Source organism: Grampus griseus, assembly GCF_964374135.1.
Source record: "Grampus griseus genome assembly, chromosome: 2".
In the NCBI taxonomy this organism is placed as follows: Eukaryota; Metazoa; Chordata; class Mammalia; order Artiodactyla; family Delphinidae; genus Grampus; species Grampus griseus.
The window spans coordinates 27,692,834-27,710,415 of record NC_139018.1 but is presented as its reverse complement, the minus strand read 5'-3'; the positions used below and the strand labels follow the sequence as shown (position 1 = coordinate 27,710,415).

The 17,582-nt window shown below is 56.4% G+C and overlaps 1 protein-coding gene across 2 annotated transcripts; it reads right to left on the bottom strand.

The window, feature by feature from the left end:
* Window positions 1-1,031: 1,031 nt before the first annotated feature.
* On the bottom strand, window positions 1,032-17,263 carry RPS6KL1 (ribosomal protein S6 kinase like 1). 2 transcript variants are annotated; one of them, XM_082647422.1, is made up of 12 exons: window positions 17,160-17,256; window positions 16,020-16,712; window positions 15,477-15,761; window positions 14,064-14,188; window positions 12,977-13,069; window positions 7,266-7,313; window positions 6,740-6,872; window positions 5,362-5,949; window positions 4,823-4,912; window positions 4,574-4,656; window positions 3,089-3,184; window positions 1,032-2,821 (listed from the first exon to the last, which is right to left on the bottom strand). In XM_082647422.1, the coding sequence occupies exons 3-12, from the start codon at window positions 15,610-15,612 to the stop codon at window positions 2,711-2,713; spliced, it is 1,503 nt and encodes a 500-aa protein (XP_082503548.1). In that variant the 5' UTR covers window positions 15,613-15,761; window positions 16,020-16,712; window positions 17,160-17,256; the 3' UTR covers window positions 1,032-2,710. The 2 variants fall into 2 exon arrangements, with proteins under 2 accessions (XP_082503548.1, XP_082503549.1); XM_082647423.1 differs by lacking the exon at window positions 16,020-16,712 and having other exon boundaries at window positions 17,160-17,263.
* Window positions 17,264-17,582: the final 319 nt, after the last annotated feature.

Here is a 17,582-nt window from a genome sequence, read left to right as displayed (position 1 = left end):
TGTACTTATTTTGGTTACTGAGGTTGTGCAAGTCTCCAGCACTGTAACTGTCATTAGCACTGAAAGACACGTAATGTCCCTCTCATCCAGAAAAGTGCCCTGGCTTCCTTCCAGGGCACTTCCTTCCTTGAACCTGGTGAGCCCGGCAAGCCACACTGTTGAAGAGAAACTGGTTCTCACCTGCGTGAAGCCCCTTCAAACACCAACAGACATTTAGATTTTGGTGGCTTTGCCTTGCGTTATTTCTGGGATGGATGGGGGAGTGGTGGAGCAACATAGTTTCGCATTTTGCACTTGATTGCCACGTGGGTACCCAGATGCTCAAGGTTGATTTGAACAAATGAGGGTAGATCACCTCCTAGGAGCAAGTGGTGTGTGACGGCGAGTAGACGGGGTTGAGAGATAATCTGCGCTGACTACGTGTGATAGGCTTGATGGTGTCCAGGCTTAAACTCAGCCTGGCTTTTCCACACGCAGTCCCTGCCTGCTGATCTCGCTTGCGGTGATACCATGTTCATGTGAAGGTCTGTCACGGGAACAGAGTGGCTCCTAGAGGGTAGAACTAGAGCTAGTAGAAAAAGCTTGGGTTCAGTGAAAGGAAGAATTTTAGGTCAGGTTTGGGGCATGGAGCTAGAAGCTTTAATTTCTTTAGTAAACCTACAAAGGAGGTACATTTAGCCCCATTTTTATCAAATGGAAATAGACTGTACGCCTCTTAAGGGCTGGGACCACAGTATTCTAAAGTCAGGGCCTAGCAAAGTGCCGGATGTGCAGTGTTCATTGCATGAATGAGGCCCAGAAGTTCCAGAAGCAACTTGCACTTTGTACAGTAGTTGGAGGTGCTCTGACCTGACTGAGGGAGTGTAGCGGAAGGAACAGACTTGGAGCGGGTTCCACCAGGCTCTGGCCGGGTCCTGTCATTTCCCTCTTTGAATTCCAGTTCTCAGGAGCCACCATCTGTTGAAGAGGTCACCGTGAGGGTTAGGTCCACTCCCCTGCACCACCCCCAGGCACCATGACCCTCTTCAAAGATGTCTTTTCCTGTTTTACTTCTCATGGAGCCCAGTACTGCCACTTTCTGGGGGGCTCACAACTGCTCTGCTGGGTACAGGCTGGCGTGCTGTTCACTACCAGCCCTGCTTCCTCCTTCCTAGCAGGATCCAAGCACACTCTTGGTTATCGTGGAGCTTGCTCTGGAGGAACCCTCCCATCTCCCCATCCCCTCTCATTGCGTTAATGAGGCAAGGACACCAGAGGCAACAGCAGGCTTTATTGGAGTCGGGGTGGAGGGACGTGGGCAAGCCCCAGGGAGAGCCAGGACCTTCCAAAGGCTGCACCTGCCACGTCCCCCAGACGCGTCCAGAGGGCCTGAGGAGCTTCGCGCCATGCCCACAACAGGTCCCCAGCCCCAGATTTAGAGCTGGGCCTTCACAGCCAGACTGGAGGGTGGTGTCAGAGGCGCCACCTGGTGGTGCCGGAGACGCAGGCGGGAAGGAGTTGGTGGAGATCTGTGGAAGTTTGTCTTAGATGCCACACCCCAGTGACAGGGTGAGTCCTGAGAGGAAGAAGGCCCCCAAATCTGGGGAGGGAATTGTCTTTGGGGATAACTACTTACCCCAGTTCTTCCGAGACCAGAAACATTTTGCTTCCGGCTAAAAGCTTGGGCAATCATTCCATGTGTTTTGTGGTTTCATTTCAAAAGGATATGAAGTCACAGTGGGCAGTGGATTGAGTGGACCCTCAAGACTAAAATGCAAAATGGTAAACAGGACGAACGTCCGAGAAGGGAGTCCTAGTGGGTACAACTTTTCTTCAAGTGGCTTCAGCCTGGAGACTGAATGGCGGTCTCCCCTCAGACCCATGGGGCAGGTTTTCCTTTCTCTCCACATGGGTGGGCTAGCCGGGGAAGGGAGCTCTTTGTTTCCAAAATTTCTCTAAGTGGCAGAGCTGTGCCTTCCTCTCTCCCCCCATTCCTCTTTATCCTTATTTTCCTCCCCTCCTTTCCTTTTGCTCTCCAAAGTCTGTAATCACAAGATAAGGGGCATGGTCAGGAGAGGGGAATGGGTTGTCCTGTCCCATTCCCTCACCCCACCCCATGCCCACTACAGACTTCTTGCCTGCTTCCCCAGCCTCCCGACCCCCTGCAAAAGTAGCCTCTGGTGGAAGAGGCCCACTAGTTGCATGGTTAAGATGACCAGCCAGGGCAGCCCTGGCTTGGGACCACTAAGCCGGTGGACTAGTATCCTGAGGTGAGTCTCCAGAGACATCCCGAGTGGGGCACATGGCAGATAATGAGTCACAAAATTTCACGGCTCAGCAGGTGGTCAGTAGCTCAGAGCTAATGCAAAGGAAGGCACCTTTTAACATGGTAGGTCCAAGTTCAAGTCCAGGGTGTGCACTCAGCAGGTGACTGTTGACTGATGGGTGGAGGGGTTCAAGCTGCCTAACAGGCTGAGATCTCTCTCTCCCTCCCGCTCAGCACCATCTAGGAAGGGTTTCTCCAGGACGTGGCTGGGGGACTCCGTAGGCCCTTCCTGGTCAGTGAAGAGACTTCTGAGGCCCAAGGGGCCCGACCAGGAAAGGCAAGCTGCCTTTCATTCTTTGCCCGAGGGCCGCTGATTAGAATGGCCAGCTCTGGGTGGCAGGCAAAGAGAAGAGAGGAGATCCAGACCAGTCCAGCTGCTTCCACTGCCTACTCCACCCCCTCCGGTTACCCCACCAGTTTGCTCCACTGGATGGTGCTGAAAAAGGGGTGGGACTTGAGTTTGTTGACACCGCCTCCTCCAGCGCCCAGGCGCCCGGCGGGCTCAAACTTCAGCAGCTGTGGAGAAAGGCCCAGTCAGCACTGGGCAGGCCTTCCCAACCCCGTTGCTCCCAGCCAGCCCAGCCCACAGAACCCCCAGTGTTACCCTGGGAGACATTGGTGTTTGGCCACCAACATATAGAAATTTGTTGTCCCCATTAACCTCCTGCACCCACATCAGACACCTAATAGGCTGGGCGGCTTGTTCACACACAGGGCTCTGTCCTCCCTTCTGTCCACCCTCAGGCCAAAGAAGCTGCCTGCTCCGGGCCGGCCACACCTCACCTCAGTCAGCAGGGAGGATGCGGGGCGACTGAGCCACTCGGGCAGCTGGAGCTGGGTGTGGGGTTGGATTCCTGAGGGGTGGCTCTGGGACAGCGCCTGGGAAGACACACGGGGGCGACCCCAGGAGGGTCTGTACACTCCAATGGCGGCCAGGTTTTATCTTTTTCCCCGTGTCACATCTCATGGGGATGATGCTGCTGCTGCTTGTTGCCTCTTGCTTTGGATCTACTGCATGTCAGGCTGCGGAAGATGCCTGAGACCCATTATCCGTAATTTCCACAACAACCTTCAGAGTAAGTATTACTACCCCCATTTTAAAGACAAGAAGCAGGCTCAGAGAGGTCAAGGGATTTGTGCTGAGTTCAGGGTTTGAACCCAGGTCCCTCTGGCTCCAAGCTTGCTAGAAACATCGGTCTTGGGTTGCAGTCAGGGCAGGCACTCTATCAGGAATAGCACTGAAACTTGTCTCCTTACAGAAAAAAAATTTCCATGGGCGACTCATTTGACATGGCGTCCTACTGCCAGGGCCAAGGCAGGGCTGTGGCGAGGGAAGAAGGTAGGACCTCTCTGTGCTCCAGAAGGGTGCAGCTGCAGGGAGCAGAGAGGTCTGTCTGGAGGTCAGGAAGAGAGGCAAGAAGCGACCAGGAGGAAGGCCAGAAGCCCTGATCTGGAGACGTGGTGGGAGGCCAAGAGGAGAGAGCCACTCTGTGGGGCTGTGTGCAACCAGGGCTCTCAAAGGCCCTGGCTACAGGACCAAACCAGGAGGGAGCCAGGAGGGACCAGTCAGATCTGGACTTCCGGTCACACTGCATCCACTTGGGGCATTTCCTGCTCAAATGCAGTTTGGCCTCTCCCTGCTGCCCGACCTAACCAGCCAGGTGTGGCGTTGAGCTCACGAGGGAGGATGGAGGGCGGAGGCCATCATCCTGAGCAAGGGTACTTGCCAGGGGAACTTTAAGCTCTGGGTTGACCCAGGCCGGACAGGGCAGCTGCCAGCCTGGGATGAAGGAGGCCCTCTCTCTGGTCGTCCAGCCAAAGTCGGGGGGTTATAGCTCTGAAGGGTGTGGATGCGGGGAGTGAGCAGCGGGGAGAGGAGGCTTGGGGGATGATCCGGTGGCCTTCTAAGTAAAAGGGCTGTGTCAAACTCCACCCTCCCTCCAGATCCAGGCCCGGACGCTGTCTTCCAGAAACCTTCCCTGATCATCCCGACTCCACTCTCACTGAGTTGACAGTCTCCCTAGCTATAGCCACTCATCTGGCAGCGGTGCGAAGTGTGGCCATGGCCTGGGTGGGAGTGGCTTCCATGGTCTCTCATGGTCTTGGCGGTGGAGGCGGGAGCTGTGCTGGCAGAACACTGGGCCCGACGGCCAGGTCTCCGGGAACCAGACAGGCTCTGCCCCAACACCGACTGGCTGGACTAACCCCAGCCCCTCCTACATTCAGTGACACCCACGAGGCCCTACACCCTGCCCACACACCGCTCACCGTTCCCGTCAGCAGTTCATACAGCAGAGACCCAAAGCTCCACCAGTCGCAGGCTTCGGTCAGCTCAGAAATCCCACCCACCTCTGTGGGAACAAGAACATACGTGTCTCAGTCTCGCCTGCCCAAGGAGGCGTGTCTCCCCTCCACTCACCCTACCCAGGTGCCCCAGGTCCCTCCATCATCCTCAGTCCCCTGGCTCAACCCACATAAAGACACCCAAGGGCTACCCCCTACCCCTTCCCTTCTTGCCTGGGGCGCTGTAGAGTTTGTCCAAAGCCTCCCTGCAGCACTGGGGCTCCACCTCTGACCACTGGCCGAAATACGTGAGCCGGATGTGGCCTTGTCATGCAGTGCATGCAGGGAGGAATAAAAGGGGACAAAAATTGCTATTAGTCATCTTGGAGCTGCAGGCGTGACGCAGGGGACTCCAGCGCTTCTCCCAACAGCCACAAGGCAGCGGCCAGCGGCTGCGCTGGGCAGAAGCTCCCTAAGGGCCCGCCCCCCCCGCAACGCCGAGGCCCCGAAACAACCTGGTCTTCACAGGAGCCTTGCCCTGAGCTCATCGAGGGAAAGGGTTTGTTTCCCAAGCTCAACCCTGACCAACCAGGCTCAGCAGAGTCCTTCCTGAAAAGGCCGGGGAGGGGAGGCAAGGGAAGAAGCAGATAACCTCTGCATCCGCTTGACTTTGGGGAAATTTCCTTCTCCGTCTTGAGGCTTCAGGGGCCTCCCGCCGGAGGGTGGGGTAGGGTGAGGGCCCACTCTTCTCCCCCTGGGCCCAGGGCTCCTACCTGCCTGGTCCAGGAGCAGGTTCCGGGGATTGAGGTCCCGGCACAGCACCCCCTGCTCGTGCAGCGCCTCCAGGGCCACCAGCATCTCGGCTGCCCACTGCTTCACCTGCTCCTCCCTCACACTCCAGGCGGCTCCACCGGTTGAGGGGCGGCTCCGACCTCTGCCTCGGCCACAGCCCCCCAGCACCCGGCCGGCCCCTGCACGAACCCAAGGGAGCCCACAAGGGGGCCCCGGATCAGAGCTCTGGCCGGGCCCCCGCCTGGCTTGGTGGTGCAGGTGGCCACCTGGGGCCTTTGGAAGGTCCCAGGAGCAGGAAGGGCCGGTCCCGGCTGAGGGTTCACCTTCAGCCTCTCTCTGGGGTCTGATGGCTGCGGCCCCCCTGGCCGGGGTAAGGTTCTGAGAAGTCCGGGGAGGCTCCAGGGGGATTCCGTCCTGCAGGCAGGTGTGGCCAGGTGGGAAGCGAGCTGGGGTCTGGAGACTGAGTCGGGAGTCGAGCTGAGCCTTCATCCTCTCCAGGCTGGAGCCAGACCTAGTCCCAGACTGTTGGAGGCACGGCTGGGAGAGCAGGTGGGACCACAGAGTGCCTCCTGGGCCGTGCAGAGGGTGCAGCAAGCATGGGGACAGGAGTAAAAGAGCGTGGGGCCCAGGTCCCTCTCCCACTCCCGCCACCCCCCACCCCCCGTCTTGGGCACGGACCCTTTGCCTTCCAGGTCCTCACCTCTGCTCCCTCCCCTCCCTCAGCCTAGGATGCCCTCTCCCCTCCTCTCCACCCACCTAAAGTGGCCCCAGCCTCACAACCTGGCACAAAATAGGTGCTTAACCCCTAAGGAGATGTAAATTATTCTTAATGTCCTTGGTCTAGGTGGTGGGTTCGCCAGTGTTCAATGTATTATAATTTTTTTTAAGGGAGAAAAGTGTAATGAAGCTTAAGTAAGTAAAATAAAAACAAGGCCAGGCACGGACCTGCGACGACTGTATATCATGACCCAGAGAGGTGTACCTCATTTAAAAAAAAGTCATAGCTGATCAATAAATATCTGCTACGTGACCCAGTTCCTGTCCTTACAGCTTCAGCACCATCACCCCACGGGGCCACTCTGAGGGGTGGGCACAGACTAGGAAAGTGAAAAGAGCCAAGACTGGAGGAGAGGGTGACAAAGGGGACATCTGCATAAATGCCCTCTCACCCGCCCAAGATGTGAACATCCTCCCAGGACGTCCCCTGCCCCCCTGGCACCACACAGAAGCCCCCAGCAGCCATCATCCTCCAGGAAGGCTGGGTCCCCTGGTCTGTGCTGGGCATCTGGGCTCGGCAGTTTAAGAGGATGAGACAGGACGACATCCCAAAGGCCTGAGGAGCTGACAGGGCCCCCTCACCTTGCACATGCTCCAGGTGCAGGAAGATGGAGTCCTCGCTCACAAAATACCGCAGCAGCTTGGTCATGTAGGGGACGCCGTGTGGGATGATGGTCAGCCGCTCCCGGCTCACCGCGTGGCACCTGGACAGGCTCTGGGGAGGGAGCAGAGCAGGCAGATCAGCTGGGGACTGGCCAGAGGCTGCTCTGCTCTTCAGGGGCAACTAGACGAAGGGTGGGAGCCACCCTGGAGAGCAGCTGCCTGCCCCCAGTTCCTAACCTGACCCTCAACCCTCTTTACACCCTGGAAGGCAGGCCCTCCCATCTCTGGTCCAAGGATGAGGCAATGTGTGTGTGCGTGTGCACACGTGCACATTTCTGGGAGGCGGGGTGCATGCTGGGGGCAGAACAACAGCTGTTGAATTGGAGGGAGTGTGGGTTTCCCATACGGCTTCTGGGTAGAGGTTCCCCAGGGGGTAGGGGTTTCCAAGAGCTCTGAGAAAGTCCAAAGGGGAATGCAGAACGGCAGGGGGTTGGGCGGCACCTGCCTTCACCACGAAGGTCCCTCCAGTCGCTGGGTCCTGGACCAGCTGCACCTGCCGAGGTCCAGGTGGCACTAGTCAAGTCACATGCTAGTTCCCGGGACTCCATGGCCCCAGCCCCAGCCTCCCAGGGTCCTCCACCAAGGCTGGGCTGGGAGGCCAGGCTTTGGTAGTGCAGAGTGTACCCCCCACTGCCAAACTGACATCGAACCTGTCCTGCTCATCCACCCTTGTTAGATCTGCAGGTCTTAGCTCAGGTACCACCTCCTCCAGGAAGCCTTCCCAACCCTCACGTTAGGCTGGGGCTCCTACTCTGTCTCCAGTGCTCTCTGGGCTCACCCTATCACACTGTGCCTAATTTCCTGTCTCCCCGCTGGGCTGTGAGCTCCGAGAGGGCAGGGACCACATGGCCAGCTCTGTACTCCCAGAGGCCTGCATAGGACAGGGAGGTAGTCGGTGCTTCCCGCATGCATGCTGAGTGGTCCATCCTGTACGGTCCGAGGGTGTCATGGCTGGAAGGGACCTCAGAGCCAGTCACCTTCTCTGATCTCTTATGTTACAGGTGAAGAAGCCAAGGCTCTGAGAATGTGGCCCCAGTGGTGCCCGAGACCTTGTGGTCTTGCTGTGCTCCTTCAGGTCTCGTCCCCTGCCCCTAGCCCCTTCTCTTAAATGGTCTTTCTTTCTGGAGGCTATCTTTGGAGGGCAGTCCATTCCTTCTCCTGTTGGTTTTGCTTGGAGGCAGTGGTCTGCCAATTGCTGGGCAGAGCCTTGTTTGGAGTTGGGCCCTAGACTCATCTCCATGGTGGGCAGGGGTGGACCCCAGCCATAGGAGAGGACACGTCAGGGGAGGAAAGCGGAAGATTCGGCCCAGATGAGGGGCATGTGGGGGGCAAGGCCAACACCCTGGTGTTGTGACTTCTTAGCCGTCAGCCTGTCCTGCACACGTTCCCCGTAGTGGCACATGGGAACCAGGCCCTGAGGCCAGGCCACTGGACAGTGACGAAGGCTGCAGCCTAGGATTGGGGTTCAGATCTTGGGTGAGTGAATTGATTTTCTCATCTACCAAACAGGAATTACAAATGCCCACCCTCCCTTATCACTGGTTTGTTGAGGCCACCAATGGGAAGGCCCTTGGAGAATGTAAAGGCGGTGGGAATGTCAGTTACATTTGCCAAGTCACATGGCCTCTGTGAACCTTGGCCTTCTTCACTGCAAAATGGGTCATAGCAGTACCTCCTTCAGAAGGCCATTAGGAGGATTCTATTAAAGCGAGCAACTCAAGTACAGCAGCAGCCTGTGCCTGCCACATAACATGCTCTCGATAGTCTATAGTGACGATTATTAATATCATCACAGGGAAACCCCACACTGGCTATACAGCATTTACTCTGCGCTAAGGGCTTTATCTAGGTCATTTAGTTTCATTCGCCAGCCCTACCAGGTGAGCATTACTAGTGACTCATTTTACTGATGAAGAAATTGAGGTTCAGAGAGGTTACGTTGCCTACGGTCCCCCTGCTAAAAAGTAGTAGAGCCAAGATGTGAATCCAGACAGGCTGATCCCGGAGCCCTGGAGACATAACTGCAAATAGGGGCACAACCAGGTGACCTGGTGCATGCCTTCCCCTCTGGGCCTCAGTTTCCCCATCGTCAGTGAGATGAAGGTGGTGGACTCTGAGCACAGGGGCAGCAGGCGTGAGGCATCCCTTCTGACCACTAGAGGTCTCTCCTCCAACAGCCAGAGATGGAGTCCAGCCTAGTCCCCACTCTTTGGCCAAATATACGCAAAGCTTGAAAAAGAAAGAAAGAGAACTCTGGGGTCATTTAGGATAATACAGTTTCCCACAAGTGCTGACACCCCGGATAATTCCCTACTGCCACTTGCCAAGTGGGATTCCCCTCCACCTTGTCTTGTCTTGGGCAAGTCTTCTCGTTTACAAAAAAACAGCAGTGAAGGTCGTGGAGGCCAGAAATAAAACTTGATCAGTACATTGAAACAAGTGTGTTAAAAAAGAGAAGAAAAAATGTATATATACACACACATCTATCAAGAAAGAATTAGACCAAGCCATTAACAGTGATTATCTCGGAATTAGATAGGATGGTGGGGAATTTTTTTTTCTTTTCTGTTCTAAACTCCTTTCTCTTTCATGGTATTTCAAAAGGGGGCATTTTCCCATTAAACCAAGCAAATAAAAAAAATCCCCTTCCTCTTTTGCTCTGTGCTATAGAGCACTAGTTTGTCCCTTGACCTCTATGAACCTCAGTTACATTCTCTGTAAGACAATGATTAAAATGCAGCACTGTCCAGGGACTTCCCTGGTGGTCCAGTGAGTAAGAAAGACTCGGCACTCCCAATGCAGGGGGCCTGGGTTCGATCCCTGGCTGGGGAACTAGATCCCACATGCATGCCACAACTACAAGGTCGCACATGCCACAACTAAGAAGTCCACATGCCGCAACTAAGACCTGGCACAGCCAAAATAAATAAATACATAAATACCTTTAAAAAAATGCAGCACTGTCCAGTAGGACTTTCTGCCATGATGGAAATATTATATATCTGCACTGTCCATTAGAAGCCATTAGCCACATGTGGCTATCAAGCCCTTGAAAGGTGGCTGGTGCCACTGAGAAATAGAATATTTAATTTTGATTAATTTTAATGAATTAAAATAGTCTTATGTGGCTGGTGACTACTGTAGCGGACTGCACAGGTTTATAACCCTTTTCCTCCCCAGGGTGACCGAGCGGGTTTAATGCGACAGCTTGGCAAACTAGAATGGGCCTTACGAATGTCAGGTGAGTATTGCTATCGGGAAGGTGGAAGGCAGTTCTGGTGAAGGGTGCCTGCCTTCATCTTTTTAAAATGGGAAATCTCGGGCTTCCCTGGTGGCGCAGTGGTTAAGAATCCGCCTGCCAACGCAACGGACACGGGTTTGATCCCTGGTCCGGGAAGATCCCACATGCCGCGGAGCAACTAAGCCTGTGAGCCACAACTACTGAGCCTGAGCTCTAGAGCCTTCGAGCCACAGCTGCTGAAGCCCGCGCACCTAGAGCCTGTGCTCAGCAACACGAGAAGCCACCGCAATGAGAAGCCCGTGCACAGCAACAAAGACCAAATGCAGCCATAAATAAATAATAAAAAATAAAAAGGGAAATCTCTTTTTTAAAAATGAAACCCACTGAGTTCTCGGGATTCAGGGACAATGAAAGCTTTGGTGAAACACATTAGCACTTTCTTTTAAAATGTCCACAGTACCAAGGCCAGGAGGACTCCTCCTGGAGCAAACAAATCCAGAAGTTTCAAGCAGGTTCTCAAGCACTAAGGTCCACAGGGGCTGGGCATGTGAGCCAATGGGCAGGATGAGAAAGGGGCCGACGGAGGGCAGGTGCCCCATTAAATCGGGCAGCCCGTCCTCTGCTCCGGCTGACATGAATGTGAGGCAGCATTTCCAGAGCTTCTGATTTCTCAGGATAAGTAGGAAATCTGGACTTCTCTACGAAACCTGCCAATTTTTAAATGCTGATAACTAACAATAATTCAAAAAACACCCCTGTGTTTGAGCCAAAAACACGGAAGTGACTTGGCTGGTCTTCTCTTTCTTCCCCTCCCTGACTCAGGGCCTGGCTCCAGGACAAAGCTCAGCAAATAGGCAGCATTGTGTCCCAAGCCCCCCAGGCTCCCCAAGAGCAGACCCTGGCTCTCCTGGCCTGCTGCCTGCCTAGTCCTTGATCCACCCTCCTTGCTCTTCCCTGCCACCCCCTACCCCTGCCAGTATCTCTTCGGTCCCGAGGGACCCCCCGCCCCCCAGCCCCTTTAACCCTCACAATGGGGTGTTTCTGGGGGCACTCAAGGCTTCCTGAGCCAGGCCCTCTGCTCCCCCTGAGTCTGCGAGCTGCTGCAGCTGGTACTGCCCTCCCACCTGCCTGCCCAGATCTGCCTGGGCAGAGCTGTGGTATGGAATGTGGTGATACTCATCCAGGCCTGGCTGCAGGGACCTGGGCCCAGTGGCCCCAACACCTCTCCTAATTTGAGGAGATTGGTGTTCCTGGCTTGGGAATGACTCAGAAAACGGAAGCAGGATTTTACGAGGGAGGTGGAGTAAGTAAATTGAGTGCCCAAGAAAGTATATAAAAAGAAAGAAAAGAGGGCACTCTCAAGACAGAATGGCTGGGCTTGGCCTGAATTTCTAATGCCCATATGCACAGGCCTCAGTATATGGGATTCCAAAAATGCTTTGCACATGTGTGTCCGGGGTTAAATTCAAATTCGGGGAATACTGTCACAGACCTCCCTCTTGGAGATTCACTGTGTACATCTGCATCCTAAAAGCTTGAAACTTCCTATACTTAAAAAACTGAAGTAATGTAACTTTAACTCACTGTTTCCAAAACTTATTTGACCCAGAACCCCTCTCTCCAAAACACCACTGGTTCGGTGGGATCCCACACGGGGAAACAGTGGTGGCTGTCACCTCCTCTGCCTGCCCGGGGAAGCGGCCAAGCCACGTGGACTCGCGCAATGGGAGGGAAGGGCTGGGCAGATGGAAGCTGCTGGGCCTTGGCTGACAGACTGGGGCCTGTTCCAGGGACCTGGGAGCAGCAGCTGGAGCAAGGCTGGGATGGGAAGCCTGCTCGCCACACACTCTCGTCATTCGCCTTCACGGCCACCAAACTTGTATCAAATGCTTTAGCGTGTGCTAGGCCTTTCCCCCGAATCATTTCACTTTAGTTCCCACATCACGCTGGGTGGGGCGGGGGTGGGTGGGAGGATCCTTACCTCCACTTCCAGATGAGGAAACCAGCGCCCAGACAGGGAAAGGAGCTTGTCTGTGGCCACGCGGTGCCAGCCCGGCCAGCACTTCACCCTCGGCATGTCGGGGAGCACACACCGGTCCCCTTTTCTCTGCGGGCTCCCAGACCCGTCCAAATCCCCCATGAGTGTTTTAAATTACAGGTGCCTGGGCTCAACCCTAGAAATTCTGACTCAGTGGGTTTGGGATGGGGCCCGGGCATCTGTATTTTTAGGAAGCTCCCCGAGGGGATTCTGATAAACAGCCAGTTTGAGGAAAAAAACGCTTTAGCAAATATTCAGGTATCCCTGGGCTGGGGCGGAGAGCGATCCAATATTGGCTCAAATCTCATTTGACCCAACTTGTCTGTCCTTCTGAAGAGTGTCCCAGGTTCAGGTTTGGCTGTCAGCTCCTATCTTCCTGTCTGCCCTGAATTAAGGGAAAAGATCCCAGATGGGGTCAGGATGGGGGGGTGGCCGGAGGAGCCAGGAGAGAAAGGGCAGAGCTGCCAAGGCCCTGGACAAGGCACCAGCCCACTTCGACCATCCGCAGAACGGGTTTCTGGAGATAAGCGCACTCCCACCACAGGAACCTCTGGGCTGTGCTAGGTGGGGAGACTCCTGGCTGCAGCCCTGGCGAAGTGGAATGGGGCAGGCAGGCAGGGCAGCGCGGGCTGGCTGGGGGCCCCGGAGGGAGTGGCTTTCTGCGTCTGAGCTGGCGGGCTGTGGAGAGGAGCTGCGCGCCTCTGCTTTTTCCTCACATTTTCCTTTCCAGAGCTGACTGGTGTGGGCTGGGGTGGAGGAAGGGTGCGGGACCGCCACAGCCATCTCCTCCCCTTGGACCCTCTGACCCCTTTCCAACACCTGCCCCTCCCAATTATACGCAACACCTCCTCCCACACCTCGGGCGGTGCTCACTCACCTTCTCGATGACCGCAACCACCTTGCAGCCCCTCAGCTGCTCTAGGGCAGAGCTCAGTGTGCGGATGGGCCGCAGCCTCAGGCTGCTAAAACCCTGCAGAGGCAGGAGAGAGCCACGTAGCGGCCTCAGGGTGAGTCCTACTCAGCCACAGCCTTCTCAGCAGGCAGTGGGCAGGGCCCCGGCTGCCAGGAGAGCAGTGGCCACAGAGGGCAGGACCAGGGTACAGGCAGGGCCCACCTCACAGGGACAGACTGAGCAGAGAAGCTGGCCTTGGTCCAGGGTGGCCAGGCCACCCTCTCAGCTCGGTCCCCACCTAGCCCTCCTCCCAGACACAGGGAGTTCTCAGGGCTTCAGAAACCCCCTCTCAGAAGCCTCATCCACAGGAGGCAGATACGCCCAGGGAGGGGGGAAGTAACCTGGGAACATGTGCATCTCGGGGAACACGCCTCGAAGACCAAGGCATGTGGCCCAGGCACCTGCTTTGGGGGAAGCAGCTTACAAGGTGCAGCAAGCCTAGAAGGGGTGTGTACGTGCACACCTGTGGGCTTGAGAAGTGTGCGTGCATCTTCAACCCTGTCTGAGTGCCCACTGGGTCAAGAAAAGCCGTCTGGGGAGAGGACTTCTGCACATATATATATGCACATATTCATGTGTGTGTATATGCATGTGGGTATTTGGGTCTGCTCCGAATACTCACTGCAGCCCAGCCAAACACAGAGAGATCTGGGAGCCTGAGTGTGCGCACAGGTGAGCACGTGTACGGGCCATGCGTGAGGGTAGGGAGGTGTGTGTGTGTGTGTGTGTGTGTGTGTGTGTGTGTGTGTGTGTGTGTGTGTACTCTGTGGGGGCGTAAGACTGGACTGGAGATGATTCACTAAGCGTTTGCAAATGAATGAATTACGGAGAGTGTGGGATAGAGAGGAAGCCAGGAGCGGGGAGGAGGGCAGCCCTGGCACACACACCAGCCGAACAGTGCTCTCCACCATCTGCCTGCCGCCCAGGATGGCGGGCGACAGCTCCTTGGCCTGTGGGGTGAGGGCCTCAGCTCTCTCCCCTCAGAGCCCTCAGGCCTTTGGGGTCTCCTTACCGTGCCAGGGCTGGCTCCACTGCCCAGCGTCCTCTGCAGGTGGCAATTAAAGATCTCCTCCGCCCGCCGCAGGTACTTGGTAATTTTCAGCTTTACAGCCTCACATCTCTCCTTGTTGGGGTCGACTGTGGGGAGGAGGGGTCCTGTCCTTGGGAGGACGCTGGGGTTTGGGCTCCCACTGCCCGCCCTCTGCCCTCCAGAGGAGGTAGTGCCTATTTCTGATGCTGCTCAGTGGATTCTGACCCCACCTCTGTCCTTGGGTCCTCCTCTGGATGGGAGACCAGCAGGGGAGGAGGAGGAGGGATGGTGGCAGGAGAGGTTGGGAACCACAGTCGCCACTCAGCCTACAGCACTTTACAGTTGGCACCTACTACCTCGCTGGCCACCATCACACCCTGGGAAGGGACACAGCGTGGATTTCCATGTCCGTTTTTCAGAGTAGGAGACAGAAGCCCCCAGAGAGCACACGTTCTATCTATCTCTGATGCCCAGTGTGAAAGAGGCCAGAATGGGGATCAGGACGGGAGGGTAAAGGAAGTCACTGGACAGGCACGAAGCCCAGGTGTCGAGAGGTCTCATCGGAGGGAGGGTAGGAAGCGTGAATTGGGGCCTGACTCCTACCCCCAGCCTGGCCACCAAGGCCCTCAGGGGTCTCCAAGTGGCCTCAGGGCCAGCCTCTCCCCCTACTTGGAAATGCCTTCCTTTTCCCTGAACAGGCCTCCCCTCTCACCTCCAGGCCTGTGCGGTTCTCCCTCTGGAGCCCCACCCAGCCCTTCAGCTGGACAACATGCCCACCATTCTTCAGTACTCAGATTAGGGTTCTGACTTCTAGAAAACGCCCTATGCCAGCCTAATCTGGCCTCAGTTTCCCTCTTCCCTCCCTTCAGTTCCTCCTCATTGTTCTTGCCACCTGGGACTATAATAGTCCATCATCAACTCATCAATCTCCCCCATTAGAATGCAAGCCTCCCGAGGGCAGGACCCCAGCCCAGCTCCAGGGGCGGGCAAGCTGAGTGAGCTAAGCGCACAGCCTCTGGAGCCCACACTGTTCAAACCCCAGCTTTGCCACTTGACAGCTGTGGGGTCTCAAGCAAGCTAGTTAACTGCCCTGTGCCTCAGTTTCCTCATCTGGAAAACAGGAATAAAAATCATTCTTATATATTTGGAAGTACATGCAAGAACATATACAGTGGTTTGTATTACTGTGAATGGGAAATGAGTTGATACAAGTAAAGCCCTTAGACCAGCGCCTGGTGTATAGGAACCGTTCGATAAATGAGAACTGTTATTACTGTCCTTTGCAGAGGCCCTGCAGGGCCCACACAGAGAGCCCTGCTCGCCCAGCTCAGATGGACAGATGGCGGGATGAGCCCTTCACCACCGGCCTCCGTCCCTGCCCAGCCCCAGCCTCACCATTTACGCCTCGGAGCAGAACGTCCACGCCATTCTGGTAGTGGCTGAAGGCTGCCTCATACTCCTCACTGACATCACGCTCCAGGGCCAGCCGGATCTGTGTGGCCGCATCCACAAGGTAGTCGCGCTTGGTCATGTCAGATGCCCCTGGAGTGACCCGGTTGCGAATCTGCTCCCGGTACACTAGGGCCTGGGACCGCACTCATGAGCAGGGCTCGGGGTCCAGGCCAGGGCCAGGGGGACACTCACGGGCCACCAGGCTCATGGCTGCCCTGGAGCAGGGACCTGGAATGAGCAGAGGCATTAGGGAGAATCCTGCTGGGAGTAACACCCCATCTGCACCCTGGTTTCCTCCACTGAGTATTGGGAAGACTAATGCTCACGTCCACGGGCTGGAGGGATCAGAGCTAATGTGGGTAATATCCCTCACTGAGCCAGACCTTTCCTAAGTGGTGGTAATAACAGAATAATAACATGCTTTGGGCTCTGGGTTTTTTGTTTTCAATTCAAATTCAGTTCATCAAGTATTTCTTGAGCACTTACTATGTGTTGAGCACTGGAGAGAGCTGAGGATATGCCTGCAAAGGGCCTCTATACACATTAAACATGGAGGTCACACACTCTGAGGCTGAAGCCAGGGCCCGGGGCCCAAAGGCCATTCCTTATACTGTTCCCTCCATCCTGCCTGTTCTCCCCTCCCTGGTCCTCCCATGGGAATCTCAGTTATCCTTCAAGGTTCGGCTCCATGGTACCTCCTCGAACAGAATGGATTGCCCCTGCTTTATTTCATTTCCCTAGGTCCTGAGGTCAGTGTGGCCAGGGAGTGAGGACCCCCAAGAAGCCAGGCAGAGAGCCGGGCACAGGGCTTGGCCTTAAAGTCTGCGGGCAAATGAGATGACTGAGTGGCAGATTCAGTGCCACTCTGGGTGGAGTTAGAGGAATGAGGTCAGAGCCCAAGCAGCCCTAGGGAGGGGATGCCTCTGGCCTCCTGGCTCTGTCTCTGAGAAGGTCAGGAGGCCACGTGGCCTCCAAGGACCGTACAGCAGCTCCTCCCTGAGCAGTGTGCGATACAAGTGGCCAAAGGGATAAGCGCAGTGTCTTCAGGAAAGGAAAGGGCTCAGAGAGAGGCCAGCAGAGCTGCCTTTGCCCCTCACTGCAGCCTCTGCACCTTCGCTCCCTCAGGCCCCACTGGGAAGGAGCAGGGCCCAAATTGCCAACTCCAGGTCATTTCTGCCTCTGTGGAGAGAGGGAGGAGAGAACAGGATGGGGAGTGGGGCGGGGAGGAAAACCCACACTGTGAAGCCACTGGGGAGCTGAACTCTGGCCAGGATGCGGCCAGGAGGTGGAGGGAGGGGGGAAGGGAAGCCGCACCCTCCCCACTCGGCCTAGTCACCAGGGACATGCCGCGCTGAGTCCCGTGCTCAGAGGCACCAAGGCCGACAGGGCGGGCTGCTCTGTGTCAGGGCCCGGTTTCCGGGACCACCCGCCGGGCCGGGTCCCTCCGGGCAGAACCGCATAGCCGCGCCTGGACCCAGAAAGCGTCGCGTCCAACCCGCGAGTCCCCGGTACGCAAGGTGCACCGCCTCTCGGGGGTCTCCGAGGAAGGCGGGCTGGGGGAGTGAGAAGAGGGGGCATCCTCTCCTAGGGGACGGGGATGGAGGAGGAGCCGGGCAAACACCGTACCTGCCCGAGCCAGGAGCTCGGTCCGCGTGGCCAGACCCAGCTCGGCCGCCACTGCCCCTTCGCCCCCGCGGGGGACCTTGCACCGTGGGCGGCTGCTTTCAGCCCTCCGCCCAGGTGCAGGGGTCTGGCCGGATGCAGCTCGGTCATTGGTTGCAGATGAGCTCATCCTCTATCCGTTAGAATAAACCACCAATCAGCGCCCGGCTCGACTTCTGCGGGGCCCTTAAAGCAGAAGCGCCCGCAAAACGGAGCGCTGGGGGAGGGGGGGGAAGGGGGGGGGAAGCGGAGGGGGGCGGGGAAGGGATTGGGGTGGGGGTAAAAACTGCGAAAAGAGGAGGTCCAGAATCTCACAGGGATGCGGAAGGAGTTGCTTCAGAAATCTAGGCCGACTAAAAGCACACATGCAGCTTCCAGGACTTTTCT

Coding starts and splice junctions, on each gene's coding strand:
- RPS6KL1 (XM_082647423.1), bottom strand. CDS start 15,612: ATGACCAAGCGCGACTACCTTGTGGATGCGGCCACACAGATCCGGCTG. Junction 6,873..7,265: donor GAGGGACCTTCGTGGTGAAG/GCAGGTGCCGCC, acceptor CTCCCTCCCCAG/AGCCTGTCCAGGTGCCACGC. Junction 4,657..4,822: donor CAAACTCTACAGCGCCCCAG/GCAAGAAGGGAA, acceptor TTGTTCCCACAG/AGGTGGGTGGGATTTCTGAG.